Source organism: Moschus berezovskii, chromosome 17 (genome assembly GCF_049115385.1).
Source record: "Moschus berezovskii isolate FMDL1 chromosome 17, NW_MosBer_1.0, whole genome shotgun sequence".
NCBI lineage: Eukaryota > Metazoa > Chordata > Mammalia > Artiodactyla > Moschidae > Moschus > Moschus berezovskii.
In genome coordinates this window covers 31,409,665-31,431,791 of record NC_142476.1, presented here as the reverse complement: position 1 = coordinate 31,431,791, position 22,127 = coordinate 31,409,665, and the positions used below count along the sequence as shown (strand labels likewise).

General features: G+C 37.1%; 1 protein-coding gene across 1 annotated transcript in view; it reads left to right on the top strand.

The window, feature by feature from the left end:
• Window positions 1–22,127, top strand: part of AXDND1 (axonemal dynein light chain domain containing 1) — a 79,902-nt gene that overhangs the window by 37,886 nt on the left and 19,889 nt on the right. The window contains exons 16-21 of the mRNA XM_055418805.2: window positions 719–953; window positions 2,551–2,752; window positions 3,533–3,626; window positions 7,533–7,729; window positions 8,705–8,801; window positions 20,052–20,162. Coding sequence (XP_055274780.2) covers window positions 719–953; window positions 2,551–2,752; window positions 3,533–3,626; window positions 7,533–7,729; window positions 8,705–8,801; window positions 20,052–20,162 — 936 coding nt within the window. The remainder of the gene's footprint in view (window positions 1–718; window positions 954–2,550; window positions 2,753–3,532; window positions 3,627–7,532; window positions 7,730–8,704; window positions 8,802–20,051; window positions 20,163–22,127) is intronic.

Below are 22,127 nucleotides of genomic sequence, written 5' to 3'. Positions count from 1 at the left end.
AACTTGTCAGGCTGAAGGTGCTTTCCATATGTTATTATACTTTTTCTTCATGGTATCCACCTGATGCAGGTTCTGTAATCCCCCATCTTCCAGATGTGGAATTTGAAGATTAGAAATGTTAAGTAACTTGCCTTAGTTACCTATAAATGGTAAATGGCCAAGTCTGTCTCTTAGTTGCTCTGCTACAACGCTTTCCAATACTGGTTGCTAATAAGTGTGGGTGATTTGTTTACATTATCTGAGTCTTGAAATAATGGCAAGCTTTATATATAAATTGTAACTTATTTTTTCCACAAATACTTATTGATATGTCAGGTATATCACTTGTACTTCAGGTTAAACAAACGAAAACGTATACATTCTAGGAACTTTCCCAGTATAGTGGGGATCACATAAACAGAAATATTACATCCTTATCAAAGCAAATAGTGATTAAACATGCTCAGCTCTCTGAGGCTTAATTGCCTCTCACTATTATTTTTACCTACATAGGATTGAATATAATTATTTCATCCTGGTAAACTATGGGTTATCTTATAGAATATAAAAATTAATTTAAATTCATTTTACTTTTGAAAATAGAATGTATGTCATATGAGGAAATAATATGACAAATAAGATGTATAACTCCAAAATATTTGGGAGTCACCTGAGTAGACTTTGATGAAATCATTAGTGAATAATGTATTAATTTCCTCATCCCCCTTTCACTCTCCAGATGTTGATTGAAGATAAAGACAAATTTTCTGGGGATCTTCTGGTGTCAAAATATGATTCTCTCAAGATTATTAAACAGTTACAGGAAAACTGGACAGATATTGGGCTTGGGATATTTGGTCGCCATAAAAGTATGGAGGGAAATATACCACCAGAGCAGAAGCTCATGGAGGAAATTTTGAAAAATATAGCAAGACTCTACAAAGAATTTGAAATAAGAATAAATGGGGATAATGGTAAGGAAAAAAACCAACGGTAATGATAATTAGATGGCTTGACAGTATAAAGCATTTTAATACTAATTATTAGTTTCAATACAATTAATGTTGAAAATCAAAATAATCATTTAGTTTTAAAAATCAAGCAAAATAAAGCATTGAGTATCATTTTATTGAGATATAATTCTTTACAATGCATCTATATAAATATACCATTTGATGAGTTTAATGTGGCTCAAGATGGTAAAGCATCTACCTGCAATGCAGGAGACCCAGGTTACTCCCTGGGTCGGGAAGATCCCCTGGAGAAGGAAATGGCAACCCATTCCAGTACTCTGGAAGATCCCCTGGAGAAGGCAATGGCAACCCACTCCAGTACTCTGGCCTGGAAAATCCTGTGGACAGAGGAGCCTGGTAGGCTACAGTCCATGGGGTTGCAAAGAGTTGGACAGGACTGAGCGACTTCACTTTCAGTGTATTCATAGACATGTGCAATGAGGTAGTAAATGGTTTAAAATAAATGAGGAAGACATTTATTAACAAACCATTTTGAAAACTCCTAAAAGATTAAAGTTTACTGATGAAGGCAGTGAAAATATTTTCATCAAGGACAAGAAAAAGTTGTTTTTTTTAAATTATTTCTCTTTATATATCTCTGAAATGGAAATATTTTCATTTCTTATTTTGCAAATGAATTTAGACAAAGGTAATCCCAGGGACAGAGGAACCTGGTTGGCTACAGTCCATGGGGTTACAGAGTCAGACATGACTTATAGACTAAACCACCACCACCACCATTTGTTTGGAGAGGGTATTTTGTCGTGATGTCACAGTGAATCAATCAAAGATTAGGATCTAGACTTGGTCCTTATTCAGACCAAAACTCAGAGAAGGCAATGGTAACCCACTCTAGTATTCTTGCCTGGAAAATCCCAAGGACGGAGGAGCCTGGTAGGCTGCAGTCCATGGGGTTGCGAAGAGTCAGACACGACTGAGCAACTTCACTTTCACTTTTCACTTTCATGCATTGGAGAAGGAAATGGCAACCCACTCCAGTGTTCTTGCCTGGAGAATCCCAGGGACAAGGGAGCCTGGTGGGCTGCTGTCTTTGGGGTCGCAGAGTCGAACACGACTAAAGCGACTTAGCAGCAGCAGCAGACCAAAACTATGTAAACCTGAACAATGACCTAAAAAATGACTCAGGAACTATTATCTGTTCTTGTTTCTGTTTTAACTATCCTGTAATCATGAAGAAGCTGTTTTTCATCATTGTCTACTTAACAGGATAACTCAGTGAATTAATGCCTTTAACAGAAACTGTAGTTCATGGTTTCTGTGTTTAATGCATTTCATTGTCCACCAAGAAGATAAGACAAAGGAAAAACTATCATCAATAAAAATAGTCCATCAGTTAGAATAGCACTGATTAGATAGTTTTTATTCACTAAATATTTGCTTAGGAACTACTCTTTGCAAGATTCTCTGCTAGGCAAGCTGTAGAGTAATATGAAACTAAAAGAAGATATGCCCCTACCCATTAGTATCTCATAATTTATTATTGAAATAGTAGACTTATAACTACTTCCAAAAGTTAATGATTTTCTCACTTTTCCAGGTACCTCTAAAATTCTCCCAACTTTGATTAGTTCTTTTGAATTCTGTTCTTTCAAGTTGGAAAGCCTCCTGGAGTTTCCTGACCTGCTTCTTGAAGAATGGGAGGGACTTAATGAAAAAATTAATGAGATGAAGTCTCAGTTGGATTCATCATTATACATTATTGGCACTGTTCCGCAGTACATAGATATGGATTCTGGCCTGTAAGTTCTCATAGCTATCTGCTGGGTAGAAAGGAGTCCCCACTTCTCAGTACTTAGCCTCAATAATGGGTATTTGGGATCAAATGAGAAACCTTGACGTCCTGTTCCTCCCAGGAAAAAAGCCATCTGATGGGGCTGGAGGGTGAGCGAGTCCTGGGTTCTTAACCACAGCAATCTACAGTGCGCTTCCTGCCTCACTGAGCTGAGAAGGGGAAGAACAGGAGTAGTTTTGGTTCAAATACCATGGACTCTTGCCTTTCCTACTGACTCTTCATAAATTGTCTTGAATATGTATTTCTTCAGTTGCTGTCTGTCCTTGAAACCAAATCCAGAGGCTTTCAATGTTTTACTGTTTTGTTTTAGTAATTTTACTAATTTCACCAGAGAGTGGGTCACCTTTTCTCCTCACACTGTCATGTTGGAAGTTGATCTCTTGAGAGGATTTTAAAATTCATAATTCTTACTTTGAGGCCTCACTGGTATAGAAGTGAATGTAAAGGGTGTGAGTGTGAGTTTATAGTAGAGAGCTAGCACGGAATGTAAAGTCTGCATTATTCATAACTGGCTGCCTATGTGAGGTGAGGTTAGGAAGGTTGTCAGTGAGTATCCTTTCTACCAAATATCTCAAGGCTTTGACTCACCTTTCTCTGAGTTCTCAAACAATTGTCCAAACCAAAGTTTACTAGGCCCAGCCAAATGAAACCCTTTCTTTTATCTCATATTTACTTTCATACTCTTAAGTAAGTCACTTACCTTTATTTTACTTGCTTTTCCCTTCAGGGCACTACAAACACATATATTTAACATGATTCAACAATGGCTTTTGAAGATAGGCAGTGAGATTAACAATGGTAACATGGAACTTCAGCGCCAAGTATGTACTTGCAGGAATTTATTAGATTGTTTTTTGCCGTGGCTGTGTGTTTTCTTCAAGGAAAAAACCAAATCATGGCTAATTGAAGTAGGAGATTGGGAGGGCAAAATGGGAACTTACATAATTGCACAAATGATTTTCAGTGGATTTTAAAATGAGGTATGTTACTGTGTTTGGAATGAAGTCTCAGCAATGATCAAGTTTTTGAGATCCAGTTATTATCTTTACTCTTTACTCAATATACTGAAAAAAATTTTCCCTCAATAGTGTTAATCATTTTAAGGATTTATGTTGGTGCCCTTGACTGGCTGAAGGGATGACAGAAACATGTTTCTAGGAAGAAAGGCAAAATGCTACAATACAACTGGTTTATAGTCATTAGAACAGGGAATTGCCCTACCATTCTGAGGAACTGAACCCGTGGACTTCTTAACTATCACAACATAAAGTAATAATTTCCAATGGATGTCTTAGTTTATTATATTTACTCCCACTTCCTAGTCTTAATTATAATCTAAATTTACACAGGTGTCTCTTATTATAAGTAAATATAATATGCAAATATTTGATGTTACAAAATTGATAAAATGAATTTAGCTAATTTTAATATTGCTTAAATTAGAAATTTGAAAGGCAGAGATCAACGTGTTATATGGGAATACTACTTATGAAGTATTATATGTCTGTGAGCATGTTGTAAATATAGAAACACCAAGAGTTGAGCAAATATGTTAAGACTGGAAATAGGGATACAGGGGATCACCAGACCCATGAGAAATTTCTGATTTAGAACACAACCAGAAGTAAGAAGAAAAAGGGTAGGAGAGTTCCTGTCACATAGTGAGCCTCAATAAATATTTCTTTGAAGTAAGAAAGGGCATTCCAACGTTGCTGATATTTTATGGTGTTGCTACATTAATACCTTCTTTGATAAGATACTCAGTTTACTATTGGGGATTATCTCTGGGGAATCATAGTCTCAATTTTTAATATTATGGAATTCAGTTTTTATAATATAGGATTATTTAGAAAGTACCTTTATATACTTCTCTATACATCTCCATTTTGATGCTATAAGATTATAATGTAGTTAAACTGAATAGAAAACTTGCAAGATTATTTCTCAAGGAATTGTATCAGTTCAGTTCAGTCGCTCAGTCATGTCCGACTCTCTGCGACCCCATGAATCACAGCACACCAGGCCTCCCTGTCCATCACCAACTCCCAGAGTACACCCAAACTCATGTCCACAGAGTCGGTGATGCCATCCAGTCATCTCATTCTCTGTCGTCCCCTTCTCCTCCCGCCCCCAACCTTTCCCAGCATCAGAGTCTTTTCCAGTGAGTCAACTCGTTACATGAGGTGGCCAAAGTATTGCAGTCTCAGCTTCAGCATCAGTCCTTCCAATGAACACCCAGGATTGATCTCCTTTAGAATGGACTGGTTGGATCTCCTTGCAGTATAAGGGACTCTCAAGAGTCTTCTCCAACACCACAGTTCAAAAGCATTGATTCTTCGGCAATCAGCTTTCTTCATAGTCCAACTCTCACATCCATACATGACCACGGGAAAAACCATTGCTTTGACTAGACGGACCTTTGTTGGCAAAGTAGTGTCTCTGCTTTTTAATATACTATCAAGGTTGGTTATAACTTTCCTTCCAAGGAGCAAGCATCTTTTAATTTCATGGCTGCAATCAGCATCTGCAGTGATTTTGGAGCCCCAAAAAATAAAGTCTGACACTGTTTCCACTGTTTTTCCATCTATCCTTATTAATCTATATTAATTGGTATAAGTATTTAAAAGTAGAAAATTTTATCTTTATTTCACTCACCATTCATTTTTCTTTCTGATCCATTTTCTTCTATATTTTTTTGTTTTTTTCTTTATATCTTTCCTTCATCTAATCTGTACTGCTTGACAGTAAAACCTATCTTCAAAGATTTTTTATTGTGTATCAGCAAAAACTCATTGAACAATTCATTTCTAACTGACATGTGAGACTTACTCTATTGACTTTTTTCTACATTGTAAAATATATATGACTAGTCAAAAAGGATAAGATGAATAATATTTTTAAATTATTTTTAGTAATGATTTTTTAAAAAACTGATGTGATCGAACAGGCTTCATAAGTTTTTTTATAAGCACAGGTTAATACTTAGTAACAAAGCCATCTGAAGGTCTGCTTCTAAGTTCAGTTTACTTTGTTACTTTTTTTTTTTAAGGACTATCATTGCTAAAATAATACCTTGCAAAGAAGGAATCTAAATTGAAGAAATTCATTATAGTAAAATTTTCAATCTGCCATAATGTCAATCAGTTGTTTTTATAAACATTAGGCAATGCAGCATTTCTTTTTTTAAACAAAAGATTGACAATCAGTTGAAACACTTTATTTGTAAGATTTTAAAACAATTAGAAACTTATTTCCAGATTTTCAAGTATATGAATTTGAGAGTTTTTAAAAGTGATCCATATATCATTTTTAGCAACAAAATCAAACCAAGAAGGAAATCCTTCCAACTGTCCATTTTCAAAATGACTGCTCTATAGCATAAATTTCTTTTGTGTGGGTGCATGCTAAATCACTTCAGTTGTGTCCGATTCTTTGTGATGCTATGGATCATAGCTCACCAGGCTCCTCTGTCCATGGGATTCTCCAGGCAAGAATACTGGAGTGGGTTGCCATGCCCTCCTCCCAGGAATCTTCCTGACCTAGGGATTGAACCCTCATCTCCTACGTTGGCAGGCAGGTTCTTTACCACTAGTGCCACCTGGGAAGCCCAAATTTCTTTCACTCATTGTTACCATCAATTTTATGTATTAAAAAAATCTTTTGGCCATGCCATAAGGCATAGGGAATTTTAGTTCCCCAACCAAGGATCAAACCTGTGCCCCTTGGTTTGGAAGAATAGTCTCAACCACTGGACCAGGGAAATCCCAACATCAATTATATTTTCAAGGGTTGAATTGGGATTTTTTTTTTTTAATATCAGCTAGGAGACGGCTGTTTTGCCACTTGTCATCCCTGAAAAGATCAATAAATTTGAAATAAGTCTGCCTTTTTATAAAACACTTCATCTTAAAATTTCTCCTAAGAATTTGGTATCTGAATCACAGTAAATCTGGTTTATTATAAAAATAATTTTCACTCTCCATCTAGTTAAAGAGAATGACTCCGTATCTTTGTGAAAATAAAAGATATTCTTCTGTGTTTAATTTGATTCTAATTTTAAATTCATCTGTGAAGTATTGCATAACCTTGTTTCTATCATTTAATCTCTTTAATATAGGTTTGAAATGAAGATAACAAATATGACTTTATTTCATAAGCATGGTTTTAAGGATATATTAGTATTTTATGTGAACAAAAATGAGTTATTTCAATGACAGTATCATCCAGGCCATTGATGTATGAAAGAACAGTTTAGAGAATTAATTCTCTAAGAAGAATTAGTGTAGTTGTGAAGCAATAGGGTCTTAGTTAATGGGGAATATATCTTTGACTTGTAAAAGTTAGTAGTCATTTTAATTCTTTCTCAGGAAGAGTTGCCCTTCCGCTAACTCTCAGTTCAGTTCAATCCCTGCTGGGCTTGATTTGATTGAAGAGTTGGATTGAGTAGATTAGATTGATTAGTTTGATTAGTTTGGTTTGACTGATTTAATTTGTATCAACTCCTCACTAAATCCTATGGTCCTCACTAAGGCCTGACACTGTTCCTCACAAAGACCTGACTCTGATCTCACTAAGGATTTAATTGATTGGATTGGATTGATTGGACTGGATTGATATGATAATTGATTTGTTACAAAACAGTTCTACTTTAAACTTTATATGGTTTTTGCTATTTGGTTTATTTTAAATGGGTCATTTATATTATAATCGTTTTTGTTTTTTAACAGATGGATGAATTGCATATACCCATGATCCAGTGGATGGTAAATTTGCTGATTTTAATGATACCTGACTTTCCTGATCCAGATACTCTCATAAATTTGGAGCATAGTGCTGAAAAACATGACCTAGGAATTGCCAAGTTAGAGCTAGATGCAATTGCCTTAGCAAAAAAGTTGTCCCAATATTCCAGCTATTTGAGCAGGTGAAACTATCTGTTTATTTTACTATTTCTGTTGAAAATTAAATGTGACATAAAGCAGAGGAAAAACATTGTAAATCAACTATACTCTTAAAAAAAAAAGCAGAGGAAAGAAGGGCAGTTAGTAGTAGCAATAAGGGATTGTTTTAAAACCCTGAAAAAAATACTAGTTCAGTTTTAAACTAGCTTCTTCACTGTCCTATTGGAATGTGAAATGTTGGTGTTTTCTTAATTACTTTAGAATTCCTTTGAAAACAGTGTTAGCATAAGCAGGATAGGAAGTGTATATGTATGTGGGAGTGAGAAGCAAAACAAAAAAAAAACAACAAACCAAACCAATTGCATAAATAAATTGCAGTTTTGCACTTACTGTGGAGGGAGTAAGTGTAATTTGCATATGTAATTCCATGCAAAATTGAATGTATACTTTTATATGTTTCACTGAACACCAACCAAAACATATTTTAAAAAAGCAAAAAGTGAGGAACTTTCCTGGTGGTCCAGTGGCTAAGACTCTGAGCTCACTTTGCCAGAGGCTTGTGTTTGGTTACTGGTCAGGAAACTAAATCCCACATGCCCCAACTAAGACCCAGTGCAGACAAATAATTTTTTAAAAGAGGGAAAAAGCCTTATATCTGAAAAGCTAGAAACTTCCCATCAACTAAAGAAAATGTCTATAAAACTGTACTTTATTAACTAGGAAGCATACTGTAACTATGATTACTTCAGATTTGGGAAGTCACTTTTACAATTTAGCCAGTTTCGCCTTCATTTCCATTCAGTGTTACCAATGGTTGAACATGACTTGAATGGAGGGGAGGGAGAGCATAGGACTGAGAAACTGAGCAAGAAACAAATTATTCTGTGGTCAATCAGTAGCTTAATTACAAAGGTAAACTTCCACTGTATTTGGACTTATAAGAGAAACCAGCAATAAAAAGGTGATGCTCTGTATGTGTGTGTGTGTGTGTTTTTCAGTTGTTGCAAAGAGCTGGTGGTAGCTATGGCTGTGACTAAAGCAAGTCACTTAGAAAAAAATCCTGATAAGGAACTTAATGAACTAGAGAAGATGAAGGTAATAACTCTATATTCCCCTTACTTTTGTTTTGTTCGTTTTAAGTAGACTTTTTAGGCGTAATTGCTTCTCAACAAACTGCACATATTTAAATGTGCAATTTGATAGTTTCTAAAATGTACATACACTTGTAAAGTAATCACTATGATTGAAAAAGGAGCATATCCAACAAACTCAAAGTTTCCTTGTACCCCTTTATAATCTCTCGTTACTGCCTTGTCCTGTCCCAGGCAACATCTGATCCACACTTTCTAACACTACAGATTAGTTTTCAAGTTTTAGAATTTATATAAATTGAATCATACAGAATATATGTATTTCTTTGACTGACTTCTTTGACTAAGCAGAATTATTTTTAGATTCACACATACTGTTGCTCTTATCAAAATTGCTTTTTAGTGCTGAGCAGTATCTCATTGAATGGAAATACACGTTATCAACCATTCTTTGTTGATGAACATTTGAATTATTTCCATTTTTTTATTATTACAAGTAAATCTTCAATGGATATGCATGTACATATGCATTGCTTTCATTTGTCTTAAATAAACATCTAGAAATGGGATGGTTAGGTCATATGGCTTGTGTTTTTAGCCTTTTGAGAAACTGTCTTCTACGTTCCTGCCAGTAGTATATGAATGTTCCAGTTGTTTCACACCCTCACCAAAATTTGATTTGGTCAGTGATTTCAATTTTAAACATTCCAGTAAGTGGCTCGTGGTATGACATTGTAGTTTTAATTTGCATTTCTTTCATGACCAGTGATGTTGAACATCTTTTCATGGGATTATTTGGCATTACATCTCCTTTGGTGAAAGGTACAAAGTTGCTAAGAGGGTAGATCTTTAAAGTTATCACAAGAAAAAAAAAAAATGTAACTATGTGAGGTAATGGATGTTAACTGAATTTGTTGTGGTAATCATTTTACAATACATACATATATCAAGTCATTATGTTGTACATATTAAACATATGCAATGTTATACATTAATTATATATCAGTAAAACTGGAAAAATGCTAAAAAAAGAAATACAATTGTTTTATAATTTGGTTACTGGTTACTTGATATGTTTAAGTCATTACAAGTGAAATAAAATTAATAAACTGTTCATGGAAAACAAGTGAAATATCTGCTCAAACCTTTGGCCTTTTATTATTTGTTTGTTTTGTTATCATTGAATTTGAAAATACTTTATATATTCTGGATTAAAATCCTTTATCAGATGTGTGATTTAGAAATATTTTCTCTGAGTCTGTGACTTCCTTTTCTTCTCTTAACAATGTCTTTCAAAAAGGGGAACTTCTTAACTGATGAAGTTCAATCTATCATTTTTTTTCTTTTATGGGTCTTCTTTTGGTATTGTTATCTAAGAAAAATTTTGTATAGTAACATCTGAAGATTTATAGTTTTAAGCTTTGTGGGTTCAGATCTGTGACCCATTTTGAGTGACCCATTTTTTTCTTTTCTGGTGCCAGATATGGGTTGAAGTTCACTTTTTGGCATTTGGATATCTAGTTGTTTAGCACCATGTATTGAAAAAACTACACTTTCTCTATTCAGAAGCCTCTTCATCTTTTTTAGAAATCTGGAGGGCACAGCAGCCCACTCTAGTATTCTTGCCTGGAGAATCCTCATGGATAGAGGAGCCTGGCAGGCTACATGCAGTCCATGGGGTCCCAAAGAGTCAGACATGACTGTGCGACTAAGGACAGCACATTGATCGTATATATGGATATTATTCTGGATATTCTACTATGTTCTAATGATCTGTGTGTCAACATTGTCACCATTATCAAACTGTTTTGATTACTATAGTTTTATAATGTTCTGAGATTAGTAAGGTAAATCCTCCAAATTTGTTCTTTTTCAAGATTTCCCAGGCTATTCTAGGTCCTTTGCTTTCCATATGTGAAGTTTTTAGAATTAACTTATCAATGTTTCCAAAGAAACCTTTTGGGATTTTTCTTATGATTACCTTTTATCTATTGATTAATTTGTGGAGAACTGATATCCTAACAGTATTGAGTCTTTGGGTCTGTGAAGATTGTATATCTCTTCATCTACTTAAGTTCTTTATTTCTTTCAGCAAAATTTTGTAGTTTTCAGTATATAGGTCTTTGTAAGGTTTATTCCTATGTATTTTATATTTTGGTACTGTTGCAAATTATATTATTCTGTCATTTCAATTACTTATTATTCTTTGGTAACAGAATTATCACTGATTTTTAAAAGTTTTAATTTTATTGGAGTCTAGTTGATTTACAATGTTGTGTTAGCTTCAGGTGTACAGCAAAGTGATTCAGTTATACATATACATGTATTCATTCTTTTTAGGTATTTATTTATTTATTTTTGGCTGTGCTGGGTCCATGTTGCTGCACACACAAGCTTTCTCTAGTCGTGGAGAGCAAGAACTACTCTTCCTTGTAGTGCACAGGCTTCTCATTGTGCTGGCTTCTCTTGTTGCAGAGCTCAGATACTAGGCATGAAGGATTCAGTAGTTGTGGCGCCATGGACTTAGTTGCTCCGTGACATGTGAGATCTTCCCAGATCAGGGACTGAACCCATGTGCCCTGCATTAGCAGGCAGATTCTTATCCACTGGACCACCAGGAAGTCCCTATTCATTCCTTTTTAGATTCTTTTTTCTTATAGGTTATCACAGAATATTGAGTAGAGTTCCCTGTGCTCTATAGGATGTCCTTGTTCATTATCTATCTTGTATATAATAGTTTGGGTATGTTCATCCCAAGCTCTTGATTTATCCCTTCCCCCCATGTTTTCCACTTTGGTAATCATAAGCTTGTTTTTGATATCTGTAAGACTTTCTGTTTTGTAAAAGTTCATTTGTATCATTTTTTTTAAATGATTAAAAAAATTTTTTAAATTAGATTCCACATAGGAGTGATATGATATTTATCATTCTCTGTCTGACTTCACTTAGTATGATAATCTCTAGGTCCATCCATGTTGCTGCAAATGTCAGTAATTCATTCTTTTTATGATTGAGTACTATTCCGTTATTTGTATATATATATACGTATCACATCTTTATTCCTCTGTTGATGGACATTTAGGTTACTTCCATGTCTAGGCTATTGAACACAGTGCTACAATGAGCATTGTATCATGATTTTTTAAATATATTTATTTCATATCTTGTGACCTTACTGAACTCACTTATCCCTGCTAAGAAGTTGTTTTTTTTTTCAGATTCCTTAGCATTTTTTATGTACATAATTATATCATCTGCAGATAAGGACAGTTTTATTTCTTTCTAATCTACATGCCTTTAATTTCTTTTTCTTGACTTCTTGCACTAACTAGAGTCTCCAGTACCAGACTGAGTAAAAGTGGTGAGAACAGACATCCTTGTTATAGTTTAGGGGGAAAGTATTTATTCTGTCATCTTTAATTATAATGGAAGGTGTAGACTTTTCCTAGGTGTCCTTTATCATATTGAGGAGGCTTTATTTTTATTCTGTTTGTTAAAAATCTTTTTAGAGTTAGGAATGAATGTTGGATTTTATCAAATCCTTTTTCTGCCTCTACTGAGACGGTCAATGAGTTGTCTTTTTTAGTCTTTCAACATGACAACTAACACTGATTGATGTTTTTATTATTTATTTATTTATGACTGTGCTGGGTCTTCATTGTGTTGCATGGACTTTCTCTAGTTGCCATGCACAGGCTTCTTTCGTGGAGCACAGGCTTTAGGACACACAGGGTCAGTAGTTGCAGTGCTTGGGTTCTCTAGTTGTGGTGCATGGGTTTAGTTGCCCCATGGGCATGTGGGATCTTAGTTCTCTGACCAGAGATCAAACTCGTGTTCCCTGCATTGGAAGGCAGATTCTTAACCACTGGGCCACCAGGGAAGTCCCTGATTGATTTTTGAATTGAATATTAAATGAACCTTACATTCTTGGTATAAACCCCACTTGATCATGGTGTTCTATCTTTTTATATATTACTAAATTCAATTGGTTGAAGTTTTGTGTAGAATTTTTGCATTGATGTTCTTGAAGATATTGATTGTATATTAATAGTTTACTTTGTTTTCTAATATTTGGGTTTTGATATTAGGGGTAATGTTAGCCTCTTGAGTTGGGAAGTGTTTTTTACTCTTCTATTTTAATAGAGCAATTTGTATAGAATTATATATTATTTCTTCCTTAAATGTTTGATATAATTCACCAGTAAAGTCATTTAGGTTTGTGAGAAAGTTTTCAATTACAAAGATAGAACTATTCAGATATGAGGCTAGCCAGTTTCTCTGCTGGGTTTAAGGAAATTTCCTTACTGCAGATAGGGCTATTATATCTTCAAGGAGATCCAACCAGTCCATTCTAAAGGAGATCAGTCCTGGGTGTTCATTGGAAGGACTGATGTTGAAGCTGAAACTCCAATACTTTGGCCACCTCATGCGAAGAGTTGACTCACTGGAAAAGACTCTGATGCTGGGAGGGATTGGGGGCAGAAGGAGAAGGGGACAACAGATAATGAGATGGCTAGATGGCATCACCGACTCGATGGACATGAGTTTGAGTGAACTCCGGGAGTTGGTAATAGACAGGGAGGCCTGGCGTTCTGTGATTCATGGGATTGCAAAAGAGTTGGACACGACTGAGCGACTGAACTGAACTGAACTGAGGGAGCTCCTTAACTTGGTCTTGTAAGGAATCTGTAATTTCATCTAAGTTGTCTAATTTATTGATGTAGAGTTGCTCATGTTATTCCCCCATTATCCTTTTAATAATTATAGGATGTCCATTCTTGTCCCTGTTATTGAAAATTTGTATTTTTCTCTTTTTGTTCTCATCAGTCTATAAAAAGATTTATCTATTTTTTTGATCTCAAAAACTTGATTTTGCCTTTACCAATTTTTCTCTATTTTTCTGTTTCGCTAATTTCCACACTGCTCTTTATTATTTCCTTTTTTCTACTTATTTTGGGTTTAATTACTTTTCCTTTTCTTGTTTCATAAGGTATGGTGACTTAGTGGGTAAAGAGCCTGCCTGCAATGCAGGAAGTGTAGTTTGATCCCTGGATGGGGAAGATCCCCTGGAGGAGGACACGGCAACCCACTCCAGTATTCTTGCCTGGAGAATCCCTGGACAGAGGAGCCTGGCGGGCTGTAGTCCTTGGGGTCGCACAGAGTTGGTCACTACTGAAGCAACTGAGTACACACACGTAAAGTATAGCTGAGCTTATGATTTTTGAGACCCGCCCATAAACAGTGGAATGGATAATTGTATTATGCTGTATCAATACTGGTGTATAGAATGCAAGCAGTTTTCTGTTCTTTGGTCTGTTTGATGTTTAAATGACTGTTCTCATAAATTCTATGATTTTATGCTCTTCTGTATGTGTAATAGATCTCACAGTTTTTTTAAAAATGGATTATAACAACATTTTATGTGTAATATCTTACTAATTTAAAAATCTCTAAGAAATTGAGAATTTCTAGGAAAATATACAGTAACATTAATTTTAGAAGGATAAAACTGGTCAATTTTCAGAGAAGAAATTGATGCATTTGTTGAAACATAACCTCAAAATTTTGCCTGGACTCCATAGATGTGTTCAGACTTTGAAGGAGCAGGTAATCCCCCCACCATATAAACAGTTTAAGAGCATAGGTAATGATTGAACTTTTCCCCAGTTTGTTTCATATAGCTGGCAAAGTTTTTTTTAACCCCAGTAAATTATAGGAGAAATAGTGTTAGTTGCTCAGTTGTGCCCGACTCTGCAACCCCATGGACCCACCAGGCTCCTCTGTCCATGAGATTTTCCAGGCCAAGGTTACTGGAGTGGGTTGCCATTCCTCTGTCTATGAGATTTTCCAGGCCAAGGATATTGGAGTGGGTTGCCATTTGCTTCTCCAGGGGATCTTCCCGACCCAGGAATTGAACCCCGGTCTCCTGCATTGCAGGCAGATTCTTTACCCTTTAACACTATGAGTAACTAGGGTACATGTCAGGAGAGTAAGAATATTTTAGTATTTGAAATATGTTTTTATAGGTATGTTTTACTTCTCATCTGGGAACTGAAATGTCTTTTAGTTTTGTTTCCAGCAGATTGTGTGCCTCTGAACTGAACGGTCTCTTGGATCTTGTAGCCCTTATACTGTGCATCTGGAAATGTGCTCACATTTTCTCAGGCCTGCTGCTACCCAACCCGGATGTGGTGAATATCCTGGTTTTGGTAGGCTGGATCTGCCTAGATGGTGGTAGGGACTCATCGGCCTATTTTGTTATACGCCTTATTTCTTATTTACTTAAATGGGATAGAGCTAAGTGATGAGACCATATTTTCAGATAAGGGTGATTTTAGAATGAAGATTCAGGGTACTTTGAGGTATATCTCCTCATTAAAGTTAAAGCTATAGAGGGGACTTCCTTGGCAGTCCAGTGGTTGAGACTTTGCCTTTCAATGCAGGAGGTGTGAGTTCCATTCCTGGTCAAGGAGCTCAAGATCTCATATGCATCAAGGCCAAGAAACCAGAGCATAAACAACAGAAGCCATATTGTAATAAATTAAATAAAAACTTTAAAATTGGTACACATAAAAAAAATCCATGGGGGAAATGTTATGGTGAGGGGATCTTGGGGACTTATATAAAGTTATCCAGAACATTCTCTGGTGGTCCGGTGGTTACGACTTGGTGCTTTCACTGCAGGGTGCTGGGTTTGATCCCTGGTCAAGAACTAAGGTCCTACAAGCTGCATGGTGCTGCAAAAAAAAAAAAAAAAAAATCCGTATTAGGAGATTTTATGAGAGCTTTGTGCAGTGGACCATTCATAGCCTAATTCACCCCAGCCCTGACTGGAGGTCCTCGACCTAACCATCTCTGAGAACCTATCCTTTCCACCAGGCTAACTTGGTCTTCTGTTAAGCTCTTTCTCTTTTATTTACTATCCTTTTGCCAACAATTTCAGATTAATAAACTGGGAAGATGTTATCAGAGAAGGCTGAGGATTTGCTCTTCCACCAGAAATAAGACTTTAATTGGTCCTATGCTTGGGCCTTTTTTCCTCCCAAATGCATCTATCTCCTCTTTAAGCCGGAGGCTGAGGTCTTTCAACGGGTACATCAAGCTAGTTTATGGCTCAACAGCCATGCACCTTCCCTGGAACTGCCTAAGTACTCTTTATTTTATTTTTAAATTAATGGTTAGTTCCCCTCTCATTAGGGTTATCTTCATTTCAAATTCATCCCCATCCTGAATACTACTGTCTTTGCCTCGCCTCCTGAACAACCTGTGTGGTATGTGAATCTTTATGACATCAGACTCTGGAGCTTATATGGCCTTATGCATATCCTACAAGGTGAAGAGTAGAAGATGGTTCTCCAGAGAAGCTTTCTCTAGTGTGGGCATACTATGATGCTGTGTGGCTTGTAGCACACCCCAACTACATCCCAGCCCCTGAAGAAGAACATCTTGCCAACCCAAAGGACTGATATTTGACCTTAATGATGGTTTCCCACAATCTGATATTTCTTGCGCTCCTTCCTGATAAATGTGAGAGTTGCATGATGCTGGACTGGTTTCTGGATCGGGAGGCCTCTTAAGTCAGCATCCTCTGGAGTCTGATCACTCTTACTGATGGTTCATACTCCACTCTACCATAATAATCCCCTAGAGAAATGATTTCTTCATGAAGCCTTGGGGATGAGCTAGTTCCCCAAGACCATCAAGGCAGTGCAGTAACTAATGACCCTATTTGCCTCCCATCTGATCCTGGTGTATTCATTCAGACCTCACCCAGCTGGGCTGCCATCTTCCAAGAGGACTCAGTTCTTGGGATTCTTACCCCATGCCTATTTCTGAAAAAAAGATGATCTCAGTGCATATCAGCTGCTTCACTTGGGAATGAGACTTGCTTATGTTTTCATTTGCTGTTTAGGAGCACTATGTCAAACAGTCCTGGCATCCAGAGTTCAACACTGGGTCCACTACAGCTGAAGCAGCTGCTGAAAACCTAGAATAAGCCAGATAGATGTCTTTTTACAAGTGTGTTAGGTTGATCATCTGTAGTGTGCCAGGCGTCTAGATTTAGAGTCACTGATGCCTTGGTGTTTGTTCATAATCTGAGCAATCAGCAGATTACCTGGAAAGATTTCTGAGATAACCTTCAGCAGGCCAAGTCTGGTGAAAGAACACACTGACCAGCACTTGATAGTACTGAGAACATGTGGGAAGGAACAATCCTTTCAATGCCAAAGAAATACCTACCATGATAGAAATGAGAAGACTTCTGGCTGGTGCCCTTCAAACTGACTTTTGGCTGCAATTGATGCCATTCTTTCTTGTCTTGCCCTGTGTAATCTATCAAGACCCTGCTATCCACCTTGGGCTACAGTAACCTTTATGTTGCCCAAGATACTACTGCCAGTTTCAGGATTTGGGCCTCTGAAGAGTATGACTTTGAAGAGTGGTGCTGGAAAGTTGCTTCTTGCAGTGAACTCAGAGATCTCAGCTTTGTTACCCTTTTGGTGGGACCTGGAGATGATGGATTCTTAATAACTACATTAATAACCCCTGTAGACCCACCACTTATAAGACTGTCTCCTGTAGACTTTTGTTCTCCTGTTTTTGATCCTCTGCAATAGGCTTAACATTTAGGACCTTCTCCTTCTCCCCAGAAATGAATTTTAGTCTTTTCACTTCACACAAGAAGCATTTATTAACAACCCTGAATCAGACATTGTCAGAATCAGAGTACTGATGGAAGGAGATCCACATGTTTTAATTGGCAACCGAGTTATCTCCATCTAGCTCCTCAAAGGTGATGTTAAAGGTTTTTTAGGAAAACTTCCTTGACTCTATAGATAGCCATGAAACTTTTATCAAAAATTCATATTGGGACTTCCCTGATGGTCCAGTGACTAAGACTCCACACTCCCAATGCTGGGGCCTGGGTTTGATCCCTGGTAAGGGAACTAGATTCCACATACTACAATCGAAAGATCCTGCATGCCACAGCTAAGGCCCTGTGCAGCCAAATAAGTATTTTTTTTAAGACTCGTAGTGATATTTTTCCCACCAAATGTTCTATGGTAGTATTTTCAATGTCTCAGAAGTTTGTAAGAAAATGAATAGGATCTGCTTTATAGAATGCAATTCAGCTGAAAATAGTTTATTTCTCATGGATGGTGAACTAAAGTTCTTCTCTGAAGAACTAAAACTTTTAAAATGTCATTACTATTTTCAAAATTGACAAATATTTTTGTTCTAGGTATGACAAAGTTAAAATATGCATCAAATTTTGCGGCTGGAAGGATCTTTAGGGGCAGTGGTATGATGGAGGCTCAGGCTGGCTCACAAAAGCTGACTGTGCAGACCTCTTCCCAACTCCAAATTCAGTGATAACATACTAAATTGATGACTACCATTGAAATTGCCCTATGAGAGTATATATTTTTGAATTCAACAAATGCTACAAATTAGGGATCCCCCCCACCAATAAATGTTTTACCAGCTCCCCAGTACATAGGGGTCATCTAGAGAAACCAACAGCTTCATCTGTTTTTAATAGATGAAGACTATTAAGAGTTTACTCAAGAAGCCACAACCGATTAGAAGAACTAAGGACTAGAACCCAATACTTTCATCTCCCTTGTTTGATCCTCTTTTCTGATATGCAGTAAGACATTGACTTAACTCTTTGAATGCAAAATTTAAACTTAGTGATGTTAACAGAGCTGTGGTAAACTTATTTATCTGAAGAGGCTTCTGTTCCTTGTGTTTGAATTAGATTTTTAAAAATTTTTGGCTCTGATTTTTCACAATAATTCCACAATAAGAGTTTAATCATGAGACAAATATGAGACATATTACTGCTTTTTATGGTTTGCTTCAGAGAAGGCAATGGCACCCCACTCAGTACTCTTGCCTGGGAAATCCCATGGATGGAGGAACCTGGTAGGCTGTAGTCCATGGGGTCTTGAAGAGTCGGACATGACTGAGCGACTTCACTTTCACTTTTCACTTTCATGCACTGGAGAGGGAAATGGCAACCCACTCCAGTATTCTTGCCTGGAGAATCCCAGGGACAGAGGAGCCTGGTGGGCTGCCGTCTATGGGGTCGCACAGATTCGGACACGACTGAAGCGACTTAGCAGCAGCAGGAGCATGGTTTGCTTCTAGGACCTAAAGTGGGTGATTATTTCCCCATATGGTACAATTTTTTTTTTATGGTGTGAATGACCAAATCCCCTTCCTCAGAGAAAATAATGCTACCTAGTTCCCTCTGCTTTTTCTCACTAATAAGGAATAATGCATCTTTTAAACACTGAATCCAAAGTTTAGCTGGTAGGAGATCTTAGTAAAGGTAGTTTTTCTGTTCCCATTGTGGGAATAAGACCTGCTGTGGACCAATCAAGTTATCTTGGTAGATAAGCGATGAGCTCCTTTTCTAAAAAAGTGCTTCAACTCTATTCACTCACTTTATCGGGGGCAGGAGAAGTAATATTTTTGTAATGGTTAAGAGCCCTGGCCACCTGGATTAGAATCTAAGCACAGTATGTAAATATATATGTGATCTTGAGTGAGATATTTAACTGCTCTATTCCTCAGTTTCCTCATCTTAAAAAATGAGGATAGTAATAGTCTCATAATGAGGATCGAATGAGTTAGTAACGTATGATGCATAGAACAGAGAGCTACATAAGTGTTTGCTGCTGTTATTGTCATATAATTTTAATTGACCCTGGTCAGTTGCATAACATTTATTGGGATAAGTCATTCAGTTCAGTTCAGTCGCTCAGTCGTGTCCGACTCTCCACGACCCCATGAATCACAGCACGCCAGGCCTCCCTGTCCATCACCAACTCCCGGAGTTCACTCAAACTCATGTCCACAGAGTCGGTGATGCCATCCAGCCATCTCATTCTCGGTCGTCCCCTTCTCCTCCCGCCCCCAACCTTTCCCAGCATCAGAGTCTTTTCCAGGGATAAGTCATTAGACCTTAGTAAATCCAACAGCCTTTCTGCCTCTAATTTTATATCACTTCACTAGTCCCATTTCAACCCAGATCCCAAACCCTGTTGATAAGAGATGATATGATTTAGGTCTATATTAATAGAAAATCACTTCTGCACAAATCTTTGAACTGATACAAAGTTAACTGAATGGAGTTATATTTAGAGGAATTACTCTTAGCAGTTTCTCAGTAGGAGTAAGTGAATAAATGAGTTGGTATAATCTGATTTTTTCTGTTTAGTGATTATCTTTTGTCTCTTTTCAGAGAGAATGTTATGATTGGATTACCACATCCTCTCACCTCCTTTCTGATCTCAAAGGCAGAAAAATAAAGTTACTGACACATGAAGAAAAACAGCAGCTACTTGGAGAAGAGGTATTTGCCATGTATTAGCACTGGTCATCATTCACGCTTTTCCTGTATTTCAATAGATAAGAGCGCCTTGACTTTTTCCAACCAATGTTTTGAATCCTCATTCATTTACTCTATGAGAATTTGGGTTCTGACCAAGAGCACTGGCAGCTGTTCTCTCTTCTAAAGAACAGAGTCCTCACTCAAACATCTCTCTTCACTTTCTTGAAGGGTGATTTTGCCTCCTAGGATATGGCGACCCACTCCAGTATTCTTGCCTGGAAAATCCCACGGCCTGAAGAGCTTGACAGACTACAGTCCATAGGGTCACGAAGAGTGGGACACGACTGAGCACAGCACAGCACATTACAGAGGGGAGCTGCCCTGCCTCTTCCGGAGGCATAGCCTCAGACTTCTCTGCCTTTGCCTACACCCCTCCTCCTCTGTTTAGTCTCAGTATTCCCATCCGAGGTCATGTCTTCCTTTGGGCACTTAATTTCATGTGCATTGTCTTCTTTCTTTAGTATCTTTAATGCCTTCCTCTCTAATGATTCCATTTTATCAATGTATTAGCAATCTATAATCACAGTCTCTCTCCCATCTGAAAAAACATGTCCCTTGATTTTTTCTCCTTCTTTCCCTCCTTTGTAGCACAATCACTTTTCTTAAAATTCTGTAAAGTCCCCTGGTGATCTTATTGTCAGATCCAGGTGTCTCCAATCCCATATTTAACCTGACTTCTCTGCAGCATTTGATCCTGTTAGTCATCCACTTTTTTGGTCATCTCTCTTTCCAAGACAAAAATTCCATCTTTCTCCTACTTCTTTCTTTTCATGCCCCTTCCTGTAGTCTTCCACCTCTGCCTGCCTCTTAAATGTTGATATTCTTTCCTTGGCTTATTTTCCCTCTCATTCAACACTCTCCACATTGCTATGTTAATCCTATAGTTTTAACCACCTGTTAACTGAGGATCCCAAGTCAATGAATATCATGTACCTAATGGCTTCCCTGGTGGCTCAGATGGTAAAGAATCCACCTGTAATGTGGAAGACCTGGGTTCAATCCCTGGGTTGGGAAAAGCCCCTGAAGGAGGGCATGGCAACCCACTCCAGTATTCTTGCCTGGAGAATTCCCATGGACAGAGGTCTTGTCTGGAGAATCCCCATGGACAGAGGAGCCTGGCGGGCTACCGTCCATTGGGTTGCAAAGAGTCAGATACAACTGAGCGACTAAGCACACAATAGTATTCACAAATATTTATTTTTACTTCAGTCTGTTTGATGGAGTTCGTTTCCAGCAAAGTCTGAAGAAGCTCCTGTTGCTGTTGGAGCCATAAACTATACAGGTGTGATCTGATGGCATATATGTCAATGCTCTTGGGTCTAAGAAGGAAGTTTCTGTCTATACACTTGCAGGACTTTTGTTTTACATTTATTAAATTTTTTTTTTTTAATTTTGGCTGTACTATGTGGCTTGTGAGAGTTCCCCAACCAGGGGTTGAAACTGGGCCACAGTGAAAGCTCTGAATCGTAACCACTAGACTACCAGGGAACTACTTATTTTACATTTAAACACTGAAAAAAGCACCACCTTTCTAAGTTGTACACCTTTAACAAATTCTCATTTTTTCTTTGCTGCCCAGATCTTGGCCAGAATTATTTTGAATTAACCACTGAATGATTTCATCAACATTATACATATTAAATTATAATACAGTTTTAGAAACTTAATGAAATACCGTAGATATGATCTTGGCTGCACTTTAGATCTAGGAAAAAATTCAAGACCTAAATAGAATCACAAAGGCTTAAGAACAGAAAGGATTTTAAAGGTGGTTGAATTCAACCAACCATCAGATGTATGAATCTTAATGTAACACCTACACAGTTGATCATTAGGCCTGTGTTTGAGTATCTGAAGTGATAAAGAATTTTCAGAGTTAGTCCATTTGTTTTTGATGAGCAGTGACTATTAGAACATTATTCGTTT